Source organism: Stegastes partitus, unplaced genomic scaffold (assembly GCF_000690725.1).
Source record: "Stegastes partitus isolate 25-593 unplaced genomic scaffold, Stegastes_partitus-1.0.2 Scaffold453, whole genome shotgun sequence".
NCBI lineage: Eukaryota > Metazoa > Chordata > Actinopteri > Pomacentridae > Stegastes > Stegastes partitus.
In genome coordinates, this window is record NW_007578184.1 from 49,212 (window position 1) to 69,725 (window position 20,514).

The following is a 20,514-nucleotide window of genomic DNA, read 5'->3' on the forward strand; positions in this document are numbered from 1 at the left end:
TACATCCTTGGATAGAATGTAGTATTTTGAGTAGAAGAAACCTTTTAAAGCTGTATTAAATGTTGAATAAACCTTTCAAACTTTAAGTGAAAGTAGCATTCTGGGTGGAATAAACCATTAAAACTATAAATACTTGACTAGAAAGTAGAATTTTGGATGCAATGAACCTTTAAAACTGTAAATCCTACAATTAAGCAATCCACATATTTGTCAGGTAGCGCTCTAGCGACAAAAAAGTTGAGAAAAAGTTTGTTCCTGAAACTGCAGCCTCCTCTGCTGCAGACACATAATATTGCCTCCGTCAGCTAAAACACTCTCAACAAAAATAAACACGTATGCAAAGATTTTAAACTTTTTCTTTACTGTCCTGTGTAGACAAGGGTTAAATTTTAACAGCGGTGCACAGGAAGTTATTTGAGCCATTTAACTGGTGATGAATTGTTCACCACTGAGTCTAGTTCAGGTGTAGATTTAAAGGATTCTGATCAGATAACGTGATAAGCGACTACAAAAGGTCATCTTAAGGTGCAGTTTTATTCAAATGGTATAGTGCCGTAGATTACAAGTGAAAGACTGAAGCAAAAACACCCCAAAAAACGCTGCTTTTCTCGATTTTATATCACTGGAAATTAAATATATCTGAATTCTGGCATTTTCTCCAAAATAAATCAATATATTATTGACAATAAAAGCAATAAAAAATGCAGCCATCAGGTCACGATCGCAGCCCAGACACCGAAATGGAAAAGGACGACGACTGAACATCTGGGGGGGAAATCCAATAAGCTTATTCAGGCATCAGCAGAACAAGACAGATGCTCAATTTGGAAAATCAATGCAAAACTTGCTACACCACGCTCTCACATGGCCGACGCAGCCCACACCATGTCCCCGTATCGACGTCTTCGCCAAGAAGGAAAATATGCTGAGTGGCGGCAGGTAGTAGTTCAGAGAGGGAAGGAGGAAAATCAAAGAATTATCAGTTCCCCTCGCTGTAAGGTCGCCGCAGAAGCAATCGAAGGAACTCCACACTCCAGCTCCATGTTGAAAAAACAGCTGAGCACACGGTCCATCCAGGCCTCCCCCCTCTTGCCCTTTCACTCCAGATGGAATTTGACTCTCCCTCCTGAGCTCTTTTTAATCTCTTGCCCGAGACGCTCACACCACCTTATGGATTTAAGATGAACAAACTGGAGGAGGGGTGAGTTTGGTTGGTCCAAATGCAGCTAATGTTAGCGCAGCTTCCCACTATGTGTTCTCAACTTTTCTAAATAACATCAAGTGCTTCACGTGTAAACCTGAGATCCTGGAATTTCATGATCTACTTCAGCCAGTTATCGATTACCTTTTATTTTACTGTATAGTTTGACTTTTCTGCTGCTGCTGTACTCGGTGTCCTCCTGACACAGGTTCGTGGAAACATCTCTGCTAGATGGGTATTGGTCTCACAGTGAACTTAATCTGCATCCCACCACCTTCTAATAAAACTAAAAGTATGTGGATATGTCTTGTATCAAACACTTTTCTTTAAACTCATCCAAACTGAAAATGCTTCCACGTACTGTATCATCTGATAACTGCTGAAGAACTGCTTTGTGTACAGTCACACCGAGTTGGCAAACGCCGACTTAAGTGATAAGAGCAGCAGGATGTTATCGCTGTAATGTTTGTGTGTGATTAACTTGGACACTTTCAGAATAAAATGAAGTGGATTTGTGTGCACCGGTAAAACAAAAGCATCAAATCTCATGAGCATCAGTTTACAGCACAATCACGGAGCTGATCAGAGGTGACTTCTACAGAGTCCCCCGCCTGCTTCAGTGCATCGAAAACGCTCAGAGGAGTAAGAGCATTTGATTTTGTGATTCGAGAAATTAAGGCCGTTTCTGTTTGGTCGTCAGTCCAGCTGTCTGGAAACATATCCCTCAGTGCTCTCCACGTCTCCCTCACTTCAGCTCTGACCCTCTGTCGACAAACCGTCCTCTTCGTTTCTCTTCAACGCGCTCTCCCCGCTCGAGCTGCCGCCGGTGTTTGTGTCCGAGGTTCAGAGGTGTGCCGCCGGTGTCTCTGGGTTAGTCTTGCTCCGACCTTTCCCAGCTATTGGCCGGTCTCTCTCCTCCCACAGCGTGACCCCGTCGCAGGCACAAATCTGTTTGGGATTTTGGAAGAGGCCTGCTGATCGGGCGATGATCCCACAGGCCAACCTGCAGGCAAGAGAGCAGAAAATTAGAAAGCGTGTCGACAGTAATGAAGATAAAATCACCTCCAGACAACCAATTTTGTAAGATAGAGTGCATTATTTATACACTATTTTAAATATATGAAGCATCTGAATATATTCTTGACATTTGAAGTTGACCCAACAATCCCAACTCAAACTCTGTATACACATTGTTCAACTTTTTAAAATTATCTTTTACATTTTAAAGTCAACGTGAGTTTATCCTCTCGTTAAAAAAGACTGTTGATCTCAACAGGACGTCTTGGTAAAACGAAGGTTAGGAAGAAGAACTACTTTTTAAATTATCTACAGATCTGTAAACCTTGTGTAAACGGTTGTATATACTTGTTTTCATCGGGAAAAAAATCAACCACTTACTTGCTCAATCAAGCAATGGTATAAAGCCTGCTCATGAGAAATTACACTGAAGGGATTACTGGCACAGAACAGGGCCGTGTAGAGCGGAAATGATAAGCAGATTAATCAATTAGTGAAAAAAGCAAAAGCAACAATGTGCTGGTTCCATATTGTGATGCTGGTTAACAGTATACTGAATGAGAATGGGTTTTGGACATCAAGGCTTTCAAGACTAATTAATCAGTTGATCAAAAAAATAATAGGCAGTATAATCACTAATTAAACAGCCCATAATGACCATAACATTGTGGTGATAGTAACATGGATTCATTACAACATGGCTATTAATGTTAAATGCACCACACTGCATGGTGATAATGTCTTCATTCCTCTGTTATAGAAGCTATAATAACCCATAATCAAGACAACAGAAGGTGAGTGAACAAGTCTGACGCAACATCACCACAAACTACAGGCCAGACAGTTATCATGAGTGAAGGGACTCGAGCTAATAATGGATTGTTTGTATTAAATGTACTGAAAAGTGTTGTTAAGTCCATGTGCTGCAAAAATGAATGAATCCATGAACACCAAACTCTTATCTCCTATTTTATTTTCTATCTCTAACATGAGGCTCCTTCACACCCACCTGTCACCAGAGTTTCCCGTCTGTTTGGAGAGAGGGTGGCCGCCTTGCCCCAGATCGTCCTCCCCTGCATCCACCACCAGGGATCGACCAATCACATCCCAGACCTGCAGCAGGGGGACCAAAATATGCTGTTAAGCTCCATTGGCTGTGGCTTACTACTGGTGCTGAATGTGTCTGTGGGCCTGTTTACAGCAGGCATTGCTTCTTGAGGGATCCACTCTGAGTATCAGTGACCAACACGGACTGAGGATGTACTGAGCTCTGATTGGCTACATCAGGACCACATTCTTTCAGCAGTGTGTACATGAATTTGACCTGTGTTAGCAGAAGTACAGACTTATTTGTGCACCAGTGGCACGACATGAACCCTACAAACCTGAAAAATCTATCAGTTGGTTTGAGGGTGATGTTATCTTTTAAAAGAAAAAAAAAACAACACAAAAGTTACACCATTTATTAAGGCCAGAAACTGCAAAACAGAAAGAAGTGGTGGATTTTTAACCGTACAGTGGTTCTTCAACGACTTAGCTGTGATGCATCATTTTGTGATAGTTCAGCAAAAACACAAGAACTAAGTTAGGAAAAAATCCAGCGTTTAATTATTATGACCATGAGGCCAGTTGGTTTACAAAAACATCTCATGTTATCGGAAATGAAAACTGAGAACATCATGAATGATGATTCCATCTTTTTGACATCATTAAATGTCACATGCAAGGATTTAGCAGAAATAAACAGTTTGCACCAGATTCTGTGAATAGCTAAAGATTCTTCTGCACAACTGTGAAGCCGTAAATGATTAAACTGTGACCAACAGTCGTGGCTGAACTGCAGGCTGTGTTTACACAGAGCAGATAAGAGACAAGTATGGGAACAAAAGAAACTTAAAAAAAAGAAAAGTGTGTTTGTCGAGCAACTCTTTTTGTTCAGTATTCGTTACAGTTGTGGGCACAACAGTCCAAGTTTTAAGTATGAATTGTGGCATTATAAGTGAGTCATATTACACACATGAGATTTTGGAGCCGTCTACGAACTGCTTGAGGCTGAGAGTTAAAGTCTGACAGATTCTATCCCCAGATGTGAACTGACATACGTATCGCTGTCCAATTGTGATCAGATCACCCAAGACGCATGTTAGTGTCAGGTGTGAGCAGGGCCTGTGTGTTTGTGTTACCTTAAGCTGACTGTCCTCCAGTCTAAATGAGGCTCTGCCATCTGGTCCAGCGACGATATTTCCCAGATCACCTACATGCTGCATAACAAAACAGCACATGAAAAAGATGGTCAACCCACAACACAAACACTGAAAAAACACAGAACAATAAAAAATAAATATACAAGAAGTACACCGCATGGAAGCCAGGAAACTCCAGAGCTGCAGCACTTTCACACTCTTTACTGAAAATTTAGCACCTGGAGCAGAACAGCTCAAAATGGCTCCTGCGGGACTGTTCTGGCAGCCTGAGAGGGATATCACTTCATGTGTTTGGCTCCTACTGCACTCAGGAGGGGTTCTGTCAGAGTTTATGATACGAGGATCTGTTCTTTTCTTTATGTTCTGATTTTCTAACTCCAAATATTCAGGCCCAGCTGATCTACAGTATCACGCATGTAGACTTTAAACCTTTAGAAATGAGTGATCATGTGGAGAGTTAATTAATAGAGGAAGAGACTTGTACCCTTTCAGAGTCCTCTGGACCGCCGTGTCGTCGCCCAAAGGGGTTGAAATGCTCTCCACAACTGCAGAAAAAAGAAAAAAGATTAATTTAATCAAACATACGGAAAACAAGTTAGTTTGTGATGCTATTTAGGATAACATTTAGCAGGTACGTTTAATTGTGGGGGCTGTCGGTGTGTCATGTACAGCGAGTTGAGTAGAAAGGTGTTTTTTTTCTAAGACGTGGGTGAGCAAAACCTCTGCTCGTTTAATCATCAGTACATGTGTGTTCCAAAAAATGTGTTTACGATGTGATGTTTTTCATTTTTAACCCCTTTCTGCTTAAATTTCTATCTATCTGCCTCTATCCCAACATATTAAAATGTCAGGAAATAAAATGAAAGTAAGGCCATGAATAAATGATTTTATCCTTGACAAGTGGAAAAAAATATTTGTTAAAAAGTCAAAGGCACATAAAAAAAATAAATAAACGAGAAGTTAACTACGGCTCTCAAGATGCATTTCATTTCTGGAATACTGAGCTCAAAATTCTGTTACTCTCACCACTAATTGCAAGTGGCAGCTTAAAAATAGACTAGTAGCAAAATAAATACGGGGATTTTCTTGCATAAAGGCATTTTTGGCGCTCCCCCCAAAGACAGACAGCGCCGAAATGACAGGATTTAAAAGCAAAAAGTATATTTATTTGTTTTCTAACCAGTTTTGTGATTTGGGGTTTCATTTATTCATGCATAAGATACATTTTTCTTCATAATACTGTTGGAAACATCAATAATAATCATAGCTTTGTGTCAAATACGGCAACACAGACTGACTGTCTTTACTGTATGAAGACCGATCGTGTTTTTACTTTTAAATTCTCCATCAGTTCACATGAATACAGCAACTACAGCAAAGCGGTTTTCATTAAAACAGCTACTGCAGCTCTGATTCGTGCCTTCTCCTCCTCAGCAACAGAAGCCGAGGCTCATGGGTATTACAGTATACATTATTCCTAAGGGACAAAGCTGAAATAATCAAAGCTGATGGCCGTGACACAAACCTGCGAGTGCATGCGGCACAGTTTTAAAGGCTATAATTGGAGCAGCCTTTGATCTCTATACCATAAATGCTGTCATTTTTTGTGTGATTACAGTATCATATGCATATGTAGGCCAAGATACGGCGCATTTCTTTTTGACGCTTGCTGCATATAAAGCCTCCTGAGCCAAAGGTAGAGAAACACAGCACATCTTCCCTGTGGATGCTCATGTTAAGCAGCCCAGACTGTCTATCGCTCTCCTTCTCAACAGGGACACTCTTGCCTGATGAATTTCTGATGTTACAACAGTCCCACCTGAGGCAATCTAGTGTGAGATCCCCCAGGGTGTGGACATGGAGGCCGTGGGGCCCGGGCTCCAACCCATCAATGGTCCCATCAATCAGACAACGCTCTTCGGACAGCTGCAGGAAACGCACCACCCCCTGAATCGATCCCACACCCGCCAGCATGGCCACGGCTGCACCCAGGTCTGTCATCGAAATACACACATTTGTAATTTGTATGCATACACACACACACACACACACACACATATATATATATATAAAAATGCATCCAGACTGTGATTCGACCTGATAAAGACAGACCAGGATTCACATATGGAATAAGAATGCTTTCCAAATTCATCTCGGCTGACTGCCTGTGATCACATTATGTTCCCAATTTCACATTCGATTTTCTCTGTGGGCTAAGTGTGAGCGGAACATAAAAAATATGCAGACATATAGCGAGAGAGGCAGAGTGTGGGGAGCTATTTTTACACACAGACTTCAAATCCTTGTCTGTCAGGCAGGGCCGATTCAACCATATCACACTGTGTTTGAGGGATTAGCCGTGCTTGACATGTTCTACAAAGTTGGCTTTGCTCTTCTCCAATGTGGTCAGGAGCGCATTTGCATTCACATTACACACCGGATCACCTACAGTACGTCTTTGAGCACCTTTAAATCCCATTGCGCCCTAAATAAGTGCAATTACATCTTTATTTAGAGCTGTCAACCCATGATTGGATCCCTAGGGTGCATTTTATTGACATGTGTGACAGGCACCAGTGTCTTAATAAATGAAGCTGCATTTAAGCCCTAATTATGAAGCACTTTGGCGCATCAGGAAGCTCAATAGCAGCAACTTTAGTAGCCTATTAAAAAAAATGAGTTAATAATCATTTATCAAAATGCTGATTGCATAATTACATACTCTATTGTGCTTAAACCAGTCAGACATAAGAGGCTGAATGGAGAAGAGGCTTCTTGTTTCCTAAAGATGAAACCACAGACAAGTTTTGTTTGGAGCTACTTACAGTCAGAGTGTATTTTAATGTACTGCACCTGTGGCTCTGGTGGTAGAGCGAGTCGGAAGGTTGGCGGTTCAATTCCGCCCTATAACCTGTGTCATGATCGTTGTGTTCTTAAGCAAGACACTTCACCCACCTCGCCTGGTGTGAATGCGTATGAATGGATTGTTTGAGGTGGTGGTCAGAGGGGCAGAATGGCAGCCACGCCTCTGTCAGTCTGCCCCAGGGCAACTGTGGCTATCATTGTAGCTACCACCACTGGAATGAATGTGTGTGACTGAATAATTGACAGTGTAAAGCGACTCTGAGTGTCTAGAAAAGCCCTATATAAATCTGATCAATTATTATTATTATAATTCATATGGTAAAAACCTTTTTAAATAAGGCTACAAATGTGACCAGACCTTTAGTACTCACCTCGCTCTGATCCCCCGATGCCCTTCAGCACCGCCCTGCGTCCGGTGCTCTCGATCAGAGCCTGCACTTCTGCACTGGTGAGGGCAGATTCCACCAGCACCGCCTCCCTACTGACATCAATACTGACCGACTTCACTCCTGCACACACCAGTGGGCATTATGATCAGACGAAGGAGTGACACACACACACACACACAGTGATGAGGACAAAGTGATCAAATGTAAAACAATGCACAAAAATGTGCTGCTTTTCTTTGATTTCTATCACTGCTAATTAAATAACTGTCTTTTTTCTTTTCCATGGGTTTTTCACGGGGAGCAATATTTAGAACATGTGCATTTGCCATCCAAATACAAACATGAAAGAAAAACCGCTACAGCATTACTCACAGACGCGAGAGCGCCTCTGACAGCGGTGGGTCTTTTTTCTGATTATAAATGTGAATAACAAACTCATAGACCCACTAAATCCTTACTGGCAAGCATAAGTATGCTAACCACACACACACACACACACACACACACACACACACACACACACACACACACACTGTGTTGTGATGTAGTCAGCAGCAGCACAGCATGTCCTCCTCTCCTCCGGTGCTGCGCGCTGTACGCAGGCAGGTTGATAACCAGTCTGATGTTAGGACAGTTCTTCTCAGAATCTCTCTAGTAAGCAGTGAAGCATTCTGAAATGTTTTCACGTTCACTTTTATAAGTATTAGACTTGTTTTGCAGAATTCTATCGCGTCTTTAACGAGGTCTCATTCTCTAATTGATCTGATGAGTGTTCTAATTGGTTGTGGTTTCTGTTGAGATGTTCATGATAGCTAAGAATTCTCTTAAAATACAGATATATGTGCTGGATCCTGAATGAGCAGGAATACTGCAGAAACACACGAGAGATTAAAGTCCAGGGGTTCACAGATTAATTAAAACTGATGATGATTGATGCGATGTAAAAAAGGTTGGTCCCTCAAACAAAAGCAGACAGAAGAGTAAACATTGCTGATATGTGTGTTGACATAGCAGGGACAATAGTAAATGAGGAAAGTTGATCTACAGGAGAAACATATTTGGAAGTTCTGCATAATGCCTCAGAGCCTTTGTACTGTAACCTGTTGTATGAATGTTGTGTTTCACCATAAATTGATGCAGAAAACAGACAAATTAGTGCATAAAAGATCCCCAGAATGCAAGAAATTAAGTATTTGATGGTCCACATTACCTAATGGAGAACCCCCCGACCCCCTGCATACATGTCCACCCCGACATGTTCGAATGAAGTCTGCACACACGTACCTGCTGTTTTTGATGAGCTCTGAGACGTCCTAATAATTTCTTGAGAGTTTAGTGAAAGCAGCTATAAGCTGTGGTTTACAAGTTTTGTTCACTGTGCTGAGGTTAAAAGCATTTTTTATTCATTTTCTGCATGAATTAATCAGAAAAAAATGCTCCACTGACACCCACGTAAACACTCAATCATGATTTCTTGCAGGCTGGAACCATTATGCTTCATATATTCATATATTAATTCATTCATATTCATTCACATACGACTGCTTGCTCTAAGTTACAGGATCTCAGCTAGAAATAAACCAATCAATTAGGCGGTTTAAATTACATTTTAACATAATCAGCATCGGCAAATTAGTGACTCAACATCATCCAACAATGAATAAGTTAGTTGTCAACTTTTATTATTCACCAGCTATAATGATGATGGATGAATCGGGTTAGAGAATTTATTTATTTTTTCTAAGGCAAAACTCTGATTCTAGCTTCTTAAATTTGAGCTTTTTTTCTGGTTTCTTAATCCTCTATGACACATTAATCAAATGAATAATTAATCAAAACTGAATCGACAGATTAATTGGAAGAGAAAATAACAGTTAGTTGCAACCAGAATCATGTGTACCAGCGACTGGGGCCTGCACTGCTGCTGCAGCTAATGGGTTATTTTCCATTGTGCAAATGAGCAAAGAAAAATCCATAAACCACAGTTGAGCACAATGACACACAAAAGGCTTACCACAATGTCTGACAGTGTGTTCACCAGAGCACTGGTAGGACACGCTGCTACTGCTCTTAAGTGCACTAAAACATGTTTTGTTTTTTTTTCTTGTTGTTGGATTTTATTTATTTTTTACAAGTCTAGTTTTGCCTCGCAGCAAGAAGGGATCTTTCTGTGTGGAGTTTGCATGTTCTCCCCGTGCAGCGTGGGTTCTCTCCGGGTTCTCCGGCTTCCTCCCACACAGTCCAAAAACATGTTGAGGTTAATTGGTGATTCTAAATTGTCCGTATGTGTGAATGTGAGTGTGCTTGGTTGTCTGTCTCTAAGTGTAGCCCTGTGATAGACTGGTGACCTGTCCAGGGTGTCCCCTGCCTTCACCCTGAGTCAGCTGGGATAGACTCCAGCTCCCCATGACCCTAGTGAGGATTAAGTGTTGTATAGATAATAGATGGATGGATGGAAGTCTAGTTTTTTAATTACCATGTTGTATTTATTTATTTATTTATTTATTTGAAATATCTTTTACGAGAACAAAACTACACTGCAGATCCACTCAAGGGACCTTAACTTTAGCATTTTTGTGTCTCATTTGTGGTTGTCATTAAACTGTTGTATGTCATCAGCTGTACAAAACACAACATGACAATATTACCATTGTCATTGGTCATTAAATAATCAATACTGGTTGACCACTCAACTCAGCATTCAGTTGAAATGAGTTAAGTGTACTGTTTCGGTTTATAATTTGTGCCAAATTACACAGTGAGTGACTTGGGGAAACATTTTAGAAATGTCTTTTGCTTTTTTGTTTTTTAAAGTCCATGTTTCTGGACTCATGATATTCATTTTATTCTGCTTTTACTTGATGTATGCATATATTTATTTGTTCTATCTATTAACTGGATTTTCCTTGTGTGTGTCTGCTTGTGTTGGGTGAATAGCCCAAGACAAACTTCCCACACTTGGGACAATAAAGCTGGATCTTGAATCTTAACACAAGTGTTTTTGTATTTTAATGAAACTCTTTTCAACATATTACCTGTTGCTTTCTGTATTTGAATGTAAAAGAGTACTGCGATTTCACTCAAAATACACCGTGTGAGACTATCCCAGAGCGTAAATAACTCGTGTAGAACAAACTGGAATGTATGAACAGAGGTCACAACAAACAAGAGGCAGATCTGCTGAGTCATGCTCCGTTGCTGTGTCACACAACACCAATTAGAGCACTTTCTGACAATCACAAGTCACTGTTTCAGAGGATGTAAACATTCATTAACGGACAGCAGCAACCAGACAGATGCTTTTCCAGAGCTGATGACTGCATGTTAAACTCTTCCTCACCTGGTTTTCCTTCCAGAGCAGCTCTGACTTTCTGCGCACAGCTTTCACATGTCATCTGAACTGCAAACTCCAGCTGTGGAGGAGAGAGAGCTCACATTAAACACCTGTAGCTGATGGATTCGTGTAAAATATCTGTAACGGTGGCGAGTAAAGCTGGTCCGTTATCTAACTGCGCAGTGGGCTGACACTGAGGTTAATCATTCTATCTTTCACAGTCACACAGCATCACAACAGCAGCTAAATAAGTGGCGTTTCTGTTTTCATATTGTTATTCCGGTAAAATTATGTCGCGACACGACAAAAAAAGACTTTAAAACGTGACTAAGTTGACTGTCAAACCTTCGTTGGTCTCTCCGAGTCCATTTTGCTGCCGCACGTCGCCGCCTGAACGATAAATGCCGATTTAAACAGAAAACTTCCCAGTTTTCTAGAAGCGGAAGCGAACCTACTGTACTTGCTAACGGCCGCCGCCATGTTTGTGAGGTCAGAGTGACGTTGACGCACGCCACCGCCGCCAAGTGTCGAGCACGTGTTACTGCAGCTTCCGGTTCGTCTCATATAGAAGAGTCTGGTGGCTTCAGGAGTTCATTTGAGGAAAAAAAATGGTATTATTTCTTTACTCAAATCCTCACAAATAAAAGTACGGATGCGGAATGTCACTGAGTAAAAGTAATAAAAAATAAATACTAAAAAGATTTTTGCAAATAAACCAAAAATTAAAATGAAGCCTATTCATGCAGCACAGTCACCCTGTTAGTGTTGTACATCATAGTGTTTGTTGCACTAATTTGTTAATGTGGAACTAATTTGATCTTTTCTGTGTAGGCTGATCAATATGCCTCATTTTGTATAAGTTGATCATATCCATTACAGAATGTTTAAAAGCAGAATCTGCAAAGCAACTGGCGAATATAGCAAATTAATAATAATTTAAAAAAATGAAATATTTGCTTCTGAAGTATGAAGTAGCATGAAATCGATCTACTAATGTATGGTACAAGTACCTCATATGTGGGTATAGATTTTGTTTGAACACTGGAAGGGAATCAAGCCCAGGGAAACTTTATTTTCTGCATTCTGGTGATTTTTTCCGAATGAACAATACAGAATAGGCCCAAATTTTTGCATAAAAATCAACCAAAATGAAGGAAATTAAAGTGTTTGATGTTCAAACTTTTCTAACGGTAGTACATCGCTGCTAGTACTTTTCCAGTACATCGATTCCTAGTTACTTTACACAAGTGGGGATGAAAAATATGCGACAATACTAATAATCAAATCCTAAAAAACTGTAGGAACAAGGGAGGAATCTGACCCGTTCACTTTTTTTTAATCTAAAAATGTTCTAAACAGGTGATAGACAGGAAATATGTTTTGATTTGCTTTTTTAAAAATCTGTAAAATTTTCAAAACTACAAAGACAATACAACATAACGATGTCAACATTAACAGATATCGGTCCTGATTATTGGACTGGACAAGGATGGGCAGTGATAACATTTTAATTATGCATTTTTTAAGTTTGCATAATGATCCCAGTATGTAGCGTTGTTTTCTTATTTTTTGTGTTATTTCTAGTTTTGCCGTTTTATATATAGTCATATTTACACAACAATCCATCATTGCCACAAACTGAAGGTTGTAGCTACCCACAATACAGCAGGAGATATTTAGTTTCCTCTGTGTTCTGTGTTTCCTGCGCTACTTCCACAATCTCATGTTTATATCATCATACCAGTCTCTGAAAGCTGATGTTTTTTTATTGCATTGTGAAATGAATAGAAAACAATGGCTGCTGTGAGTCACGCTCAATGACAATGTAAAGTAAGCATGTAAAAAGTAATGCTGTGGGTGCAAGACAAGGGCCAACTCCAGAAACACTGCAGAGTATTTATGTATAATACAGGAACAGCATGCAATGCTTGTTTATTAGGGTCAGATGGTGGGAGGAGGGGGATGTCTGGACGCAGAAGATTGTAGCTTATGGATAAAACTAAACCACCGTGAAGGCTGTAGGCTGTAATGATGATTGCTTCCTGCAGTATGTGGTGGCCTCCTGTTCAATTTCATAAAGTGTATAGATTATTGTTACAGAGTCGATCTGCAGATTAAGTCGCTGCGTTCGCTATAGGAAAGACCAGTAAGCGGATGACTGCTTCCCAGGTTTTTAGAGGCTCAGAAGAAGCCAGAATATGTTTGTGTGCTTATGTCTGCCTGTGCCTATACATCCCTGTCGTATGTCTTCCACTCTGATAGCACAGATAAGCCACGGGAGAAAGCAGGTGACCGTGATGTGGCGTAAAATCTGGGTCACAAGTCTAAAATAAAAGCTTCTAAATCCAACTTCCTCCAACTAAATTTGGGTTGATAAGATAGACAGTGACACATATTTGGCACGTGCGCTCATCTACCGTGCGTGTCGATCCAGAAACGCTGCCATCATTACATCAAAACAACACCAAGAGGCCGATGTTGTGTACAGAAGAAAGTCGAGTGGCGGCTCGGCTGGAACACAGCTTCTTCTGTATCTGGTGGCTCATTGGCTTTGACCTCTGACCCGGCGCTGAGTAATATGACCACGGGCTTTAAGAGGGCTGAGCCACTGTGCGCCAGGCTCAAAACACATAAGCGCTCCCTTCTATGTGTGTGCTGAGCAGCCCCCTTTTTCTTTCAGCCTCATACACGCCGCCCACACAGCAGCGCTTAATTTATGCAGTAAATGGGAAACTGCTTAAAACCTTTGCCCTTATTTTGATCCTCAGCACTGAGCTTTCTGTTCAAAGGGGTGGAGGGAGGTGACACCTGAGCCCAGGGGAGGGGGCATTTCATTAACACCCACATACAGAAACACGCACAACAGAGCCAGAAAGCGGCATGAAACCCAATCACGGCTCGAACAACGTCCACAGCAGATTCAGGGAGAGGAACAAAGGAAGGAGGAAGAGATGAGAACGACGTGAAGGCGTGATGGGGAGAAAAAGTGGAAGGAGCAAAGCGAGAAAAAGAAAGAAGAGACAGGAGGAGGACTGAGCAAATGAGAGAGGACAGCAAAAGAAAGAAGTTGACAAAGAGGAGTGTGTGAATGTGTGTGTGTGTGTTGGGAGGGCAGTGTAAAGCAGCGCTGACAGGAAGTGTTGACAGACCTGTTCAGAACAGTAGAGGTTTTATCTGTACTAATAAATGAGGCACTATATTCCGAGCTCCTCCGCCCCATTAGAACTGACCTGGAGCCTGTTATATTTTCTTATTAAATACTTGAAGAGGGTGAAGCAGCTCTTGTTTCAGTGACCAGTGCAAGGAAGCAAAGCAAGCAAAACGTTATTTTTAGAGCTGGGAAGATACAGTGTCGTCCACAGAGAAGCGCAAAAGACTGAAATACGCACGTCATGCAGCAACGCAAACAATCAAGTCTGATTGCAAATACAGATGCAAGAACACATCGGCAACATGACGGAGCTAATCAGAGGCTCAGGAGAAAAGGAATGTTTTCGGCCTGCGTTGTTGGAGCACATTTGATGCATCTCGGCAGATTACTCGAGCAGCTATAGCAACGTAAAAGCAACACTGGTGTAACCAGACAGCCTTTGCTGGATGATGCATAAAAAAAAAGTTCATGTCAGATTATTTAAAATGTGACAGCAGTTCAAGTTTCCTAAATGCTGTCGTATAAATATTTTAAGATTTCCCATGAACTCTGGAGGAGCTACTCAGCGGCCACTCTTGGTGTCCTGCTCACAGGAAGTCAAAGGAATCGCTGGATTTGTCGGGTTTTCCTCGAACATCATAACTTAAGTTCTACATTAGTCATTAATCTCCAAAAATAATAATCCTCAATGTCAACATTTAAATTATTTAGGTTAATCTCCATAATCTATCATAAATATTGAGGTTAATACAGTACGACAGTATTAGTGTAGAACTGTATTGATGTATATCTGTTGTCGGGTAAAGTTCAATTTATCTAATCTTTTGTTTTATCTTTAAAACTGACATTACTCAGGTAGAGTCACACCATGAAAAAAAGTGCAAAATCTAACCTCAATATTTAAACTTGTTAGGTTAATTCATATTGCCAGTCTTGTCTTTCTATTGGATGGTTCTTAACTGCATCCTTTAAATGTGTTATTTGACTAACAGTGACTTGACTTAACGTGTCTTCAAAGTCTGAACGAACTTTAAATTTCAGCTTTTAATCCATCTTTAACTAGAAACCCTGAAAACTGCAATAACTTTTTTAAACTGTTTTGGCCACAGAAAGCAGCAAGAAGTTGTGAACCATACACGTCACCAATTGGTTTCCTGAATAGCTGTTTTAAAGCTCAGTGTGGTGCTTCAACGTCTCAGCAGTGCCTGAATCTGCCTAACTCCCAGGTAATGCAAAATCCAAAATCCAGACCGACATTTGTGGTGCCAGGCTGTGAACATGTTTATTTCTGCTGTAGGTTTGGACAGTTTACCACCTCAAGTACTCAATTGAGGTTTTTTGAATGCATTTTCCATTCACGGAGCCCAAACACAGTGGGAAGTTTCAAATTCTCCAGACATATTGCACGATGTCCACTGTGCTCAATACATCTCAGGAATAATCACATTGACGGAGTGCGACAGCCGAATCGGTAACTAGCTGCTCTATCCTGTGAGTGTGCAGCCAGCCTTTCAGAAACATCCACTGGAGCCCTGTGTGTTTCTCTGTGTTCGATAAAATGGGGGAAATGCGACCATCTGTATTGCTGTCTGATGCATATCCTATTTTATGGAGGCATGTGCATCCACTGTCAAACTATGAATTGGCCTTTAGCCCGAAGCCACCATGACCCAACTGTGGGTAAGCAGAAGAAAATACATGGATGGATAAATGGATGGATGGGTAGAGTTTTGTTGGCCAGTGGAACAAACACAGACTTCCACTTCTCTTCTGCATTAAACATTAAAAACGAGTTGGTTCACTGACAACAAAACTGTAAAGGAGTTAGTACAGTTGGTTTCTAGTGACAAATCGGCCCATGCATGTTTGCTTTATTGTCCACAAATATGGAAATTGCTTAGCTCGAATGCGGCTCACTATCTTTTACTGTCAATAACCAAAAAGGTTTTAAAGAGTTACTGCTTTCAGGTAAAAACTTCACATCTCTACACTGAGCTAAGAAGTGGCGCTCTGTTATTTTCAGCTTATCGGTTGAGCAATTTTGAGTCCGAGAACAAGTTTTGAAGAGGCTTTATAAGCCTTAATTAGCAATGTACATTAACTTTGCTCACCCACACAAGAGCATTTGATCCATTAAGTAATATTAACCTCTTAACACTCAGCAGCCTGATTATAAGGCCGAGTGAAAATGCGGCTGCTGTATTTTGAGTGGCATCGGCCCCAATTATACGCCGTTTAAAAGCACAAAGCCCCATGATTCAGTGTTACGGGTGTGATAAAAATACAGAGCACGGCAACAACAGCAGCTGCAGTCGTTCTCTACTTTGTAATGAGTGCATACACAACAAAACAGTGCTTGCTTACCTTTTCTCTCATCTATAGGGGCACGTGTTTGTTAAATCACTGTGTTGCACATAGTTTTTACTGTAATGTGAGATGCTTCCAAGAGTTTGGTGTTTTTTTGTGATAAACAGAGGTGGATGTTCACAGAATAAAATGTGAAACTGACAAGAGAAGAAGCTTGTTTTTCAGGTAGTGTCCAAAGCTGTGCAAGTAAAAGAACCTCGAACAAGTATTTCTTTGCTGGTACCTGCAGCTATGAGAGTCAGTGACAGACAGCATTCTGAGCACATAGTGTTGGTATCACACCACAACCACCTACATTATAAAGCCTGGCTGCTCCCAAAGGGAATGAAACCATTCCAACCATTGACCCCAGTCACGTTTTACCAGCAGCACCGTCCGCAACCTCATGACGCTGAATTATTCAGCTTCAGAGAGTAGTGGTGGTGGGGCCTGTTAGCGGTGTGAGGGACCCTGCAGAGGTCAAAGTAATGTCACAGCTCAGCCGGAGCGCTCGCCATGTCTGCAGATTGCACCCTGACAGCTCAAATGGAAGATGAAGCGAAGCGTGTCCGGGGGACGGCGTCAGGCAGCGGAGCCCCCGCCTCCGCTGGCGGACACAGAGCAGGGGCCATGTTTGTAAAAATGCACAGTCTGTGAATTCGTCCTGGATACACTTCTTTTCAGTCTGGAGAAAAAATACTGAAAGGAAAGTGTGTAACAGCCATACAATGGAAAAGGATGAACATTTGCTTTGGCTGTTGTAATATTGACATGGTATTATGTCAATCACTGTGTCCAAAAAAGCTTTTAAATCCTCAATGTAAATTTGATCAGGCTGTTCAAAACACTGCTTGATTGTCGAGATAATGCTGTAAAATGTAGAATATCACTGTTAAATATTATTCATATTAAGAGGTTTTTTTTAAAAGTGTTACCTGTTTAGGTAAGTTAAGGTTATTATGGCAAAGACAAACAAGCAGTTGAATCAGTGGAGATGCTGACAGACAAATAAAGCGTAATGAAACATGTCCCTGCTCCTTCAAATCAAATCAACCACAAACCTCAAGAAGAAGAAAAAAAGAAAAGAAAGCGGATGAGGAAACAAAAGAAAGCATCCAATCAATCAGAAAGCAGCCCCCTTGAACAAATATTGTCCATTCAGCAGCAAGGTGTCAAGCATTATTGCTGACCCACTAACAAGCTAAAAACAATGAATTATAATGCCAGCGGGGTGTTTAACAAGCTATGGACAAACTCTACAGCTCATCACAGAGAGGATCAATAGGAAGAAGAGACAGCGTTGCCTAATCAAAGTCTACTGTTCCTCCCAAGAATAATAACCCATATGGAGGAGGAGGAGGCATATGCTGCAGCGTTGGGTACCAAACACAACAGCTCATTAAACCACTGCACCCCGGAGTCCAGATCGTTACTCAATCTGTCTGTCACGATCCAGAGAGCCTCCTTAGACCCACTAGAAAAACAGTTAAGACGAATGCAAAACTAATGTAAGATCAAAAAGAAGTGGGCTTTAATAGGAGGTAAAAGCCAAACAGCACAATAAGGTCAGTCGTTATAAATTGTTCTTTAAGTAGGCTGCCGGTGACTCATTATTAGTCTACTGGAACGCTCTCAGAAAAGTGTAACATTACGGAAAACAACAACTGAAAAGTAGAATAAAGTCTTTTGAAACTTGCTATAACATTAAATGGAAGTAATCTCCAATACACAGTGCAGTCAAAATACATGTGAATGAGTCTAATTCTGGAAAATATTGCAGGATATCAGCCGATGGAGACAAACACAGCACGCAAGAGGCCTTTTACAAAGCCTTTTGATAAACCTTAGTGGGTTCAGAGCAGGCTGGAAATGAAGCAGGAGAGAGATGAAGCATGATTAAAGAAAAAATAAATCAAGACAAAGGTTTTCAGCCAGACTTGAATCAGCGAAGTTGCAATGATGCCTTAAACCCCCGGAGCCACCGGGAAAGAGACCATTAGAGGGACACTCGAGCAAATTAGTATAGCACTTCCATGAGGTTGGAGGATTCACAGGAGACGTTGCGTTAAAAAAGCAATATACATAACTTTGAAACTTAGCAGGAGGAGCCAGGATATCTTGAATTCAGCCTCCACTGTGGGTTAAACTTCAAAAATACTGCATCCTACGCTTTTCGTAATGCAGTTATTATTTAGGGGGAAAAAGTAATGTCTAAACCAACAGGATCCTGATGCACTTGCAGGAAAGAGATGTTTCAGCAAACCCCAAATAATCTAATTGTTTAAGTGACAAAGAGCTACAACAGAGCAAAGGAGGATGCTGGGTGATGGAGGGAGGAGCTCAGTGTGGCTGAATGGGTCAACAAAACACTGCTCTTAGACATCAGTTTAGTCCACAAGCTTATTTTATTCAACCATGACTGCAGTCCTTCATGAACCATACCAAGATTCTTGTAGGTGATGGTTTCCCCACACCGTGCAGCAGAAAATGGGCTTTTTTGGGGGGGGAGACATATAACCTCCACCTCTAGTGTTACACAATTCACCCGCTGATTTATGTTCATGATTCGGGAAGTGCCTCCATTATAACATCTCTGCCACAACCAAGTGGTTATCACTGTGACCACGATGACAAAGGTCCCCAAACCAACTTTCTTTAAACCTCATCAAGTAATTTTTGCGCGTCATCAAACAGATTTGTCTTTTAACAGTGATTTGTAACAGTTTATGAGGAACAGAGCTTCTGATGGAAGTGTCAGATGTGTAAATGCTTCTGTTTCGTGCTGGAGGGGAGATCATTTTAAGGATTTTCTGGTGAATAAGTTAACTGATCTTTACAGTCTTTCATCATTTTTGAAGATGATCCAGGAGCCGCATTTGGGTGCATCAGGGGAAACGGTTTGTGTGTTCAGATAGTGGTTAAAAAAATGTAAAAAAAAACCAAAGTAAACGCTCGCATCCACAGCAATTAGTGAGCTCAGTAACACTCAACACCCGACACAAAGGGTGCGAATAATGCATGAGGGAGGCCCCATTCCTGGGTTTGCCTAGGGCCCATGAATCACTAAACACAGCCCTGTTTGCTATAGATTTACATATCAGTTCTCTGTCAAGTTCCAGTTCAAATTTAAATTAGCTTTATCAGCATGACAGACGCTTTCATACTGGAGCGCAGCCCATTAGCAAGAAACAGCATCACAATACAGAACATGAGACGTCAGCCTTTTTAAGGATCGTGACTCATTGTAGGAGAAACACAGAGACTCACAGGAGATGTTACTTCCAGGCTGGACTACTGTAGTTCCTTATTTCCAGGATGTCCCTCTAAATCTCCACTTGATTCAAAAGGCCAGAATACCGACAAGACCTAGTGAGAGATCATATTTCTGCCGTATTAGCTTCTCTTCAATGGCTGCCCTGTAAAATCCAGAATAGAATTTGAAATCCTTCTCCTCACATACAAAGCCCTTAATGACCAAGCTCCATCTTATCTTAAAGACCTCATAGTACCACATTATCCCGACTGAGCGCTTGGCTCTCAGAGTGCAGCTTTATTTCTAGTTCCTAGAGTTTCCAAAAGCAGAGCGGGAAGACTTCCTCCAAAGCTCCTCTGCCGTGGAATCGGCTCCCAGTTTGGGTTCAGGAGGCAGACACGCTCTCTAGTTTTAAGACTAGGCCTCAAACTTTTCTTGTCGATAAAGCATGCAGGAAGGGCTGGCTCCGATGACCCTGAAGCATCCCTTAGTTATGCTGCTGTAGGACAAGACTGCTGGGGGACTCCCTCGCATACTTGCATATATAACACAGGCTTTATGCCCTCTTCAGACACAATGCGGTTCGGTTCAGCGCTCTGCTTCGGGAAGTCGCAGAGGGCAGAGCGGAACTGGCTGAGTGTTCAAAACTTCTAGCAACGCTAACTCAATAAACCGTTCTGCATGAAAAATATGCCTCATTATCTAAATAAAGAAGCTCTAATAGGTCTGTAGAGCTCTTGACGGGAAACAAATA

At 41.3% G+C, this 20,514-nt stretch overlaps 1 protein-coding gene across 1 annotated transcript; it reads right to left on the reverse strand.

Moving 5' to 3' along the window:
* Nucleotides 1-515: 515 nt before the first annotated feature.
* Nucleotides 516-11,490, reverse strand: ccs (copper chaperone for superoxide dismutase). The gene is made up of 8 exons (XM_008286367.1): nucleotides 11,356-11,490; nucleotides 11,017-11,089; nucleotides 7,659-7,796; nucleotides 6,242-6,416; nucleotides 4,907-4,967; nucleotides 4,402-4,479; nucleotides 3,228-3,331; nucleotides 516-2,204 (listed from the first exon to the last, which is right to left on the reverse strand). Exons 1-8 carry the CDS (start codon nucleotides 11,488-11,490, stop codon nucleotides 2,045-2,047), a joined length of 924 nt encoding a protein of 307 aa, XP_008284589.1. The 3' UTR covers nucleotides 516-2,044.
* Between the last annotated feature and the right edge of the window lie 9,024 nt (nucleotides 11,491-20,514).

Excerpts from the sequence above, each read along its gene's own strand:
- ccs (XM_008286367.1), bottom strand. The coding sequence starts at position 11,490 with ATGGCGGCGGCCGTTAGCAAGTACAGTAGGTTCGCTTCCGCTTCTAGA. Across the intron at positions 4,480-4,906 it reads GTCCAGAGGACTCTGAAAGG|CATGTAGGTGATCTGGGAAA; the intron begins GTACAAGTCTCT and ends TTTGTTATGCAG. Across the intron at positions 3,332-4,401 it reads TGGAGGACAGTCAGCTTAAG|GTCTGGGATGTGATTGGTCG; the intron begins GTAACACAAACA and ends CCCCTGCTGCAG.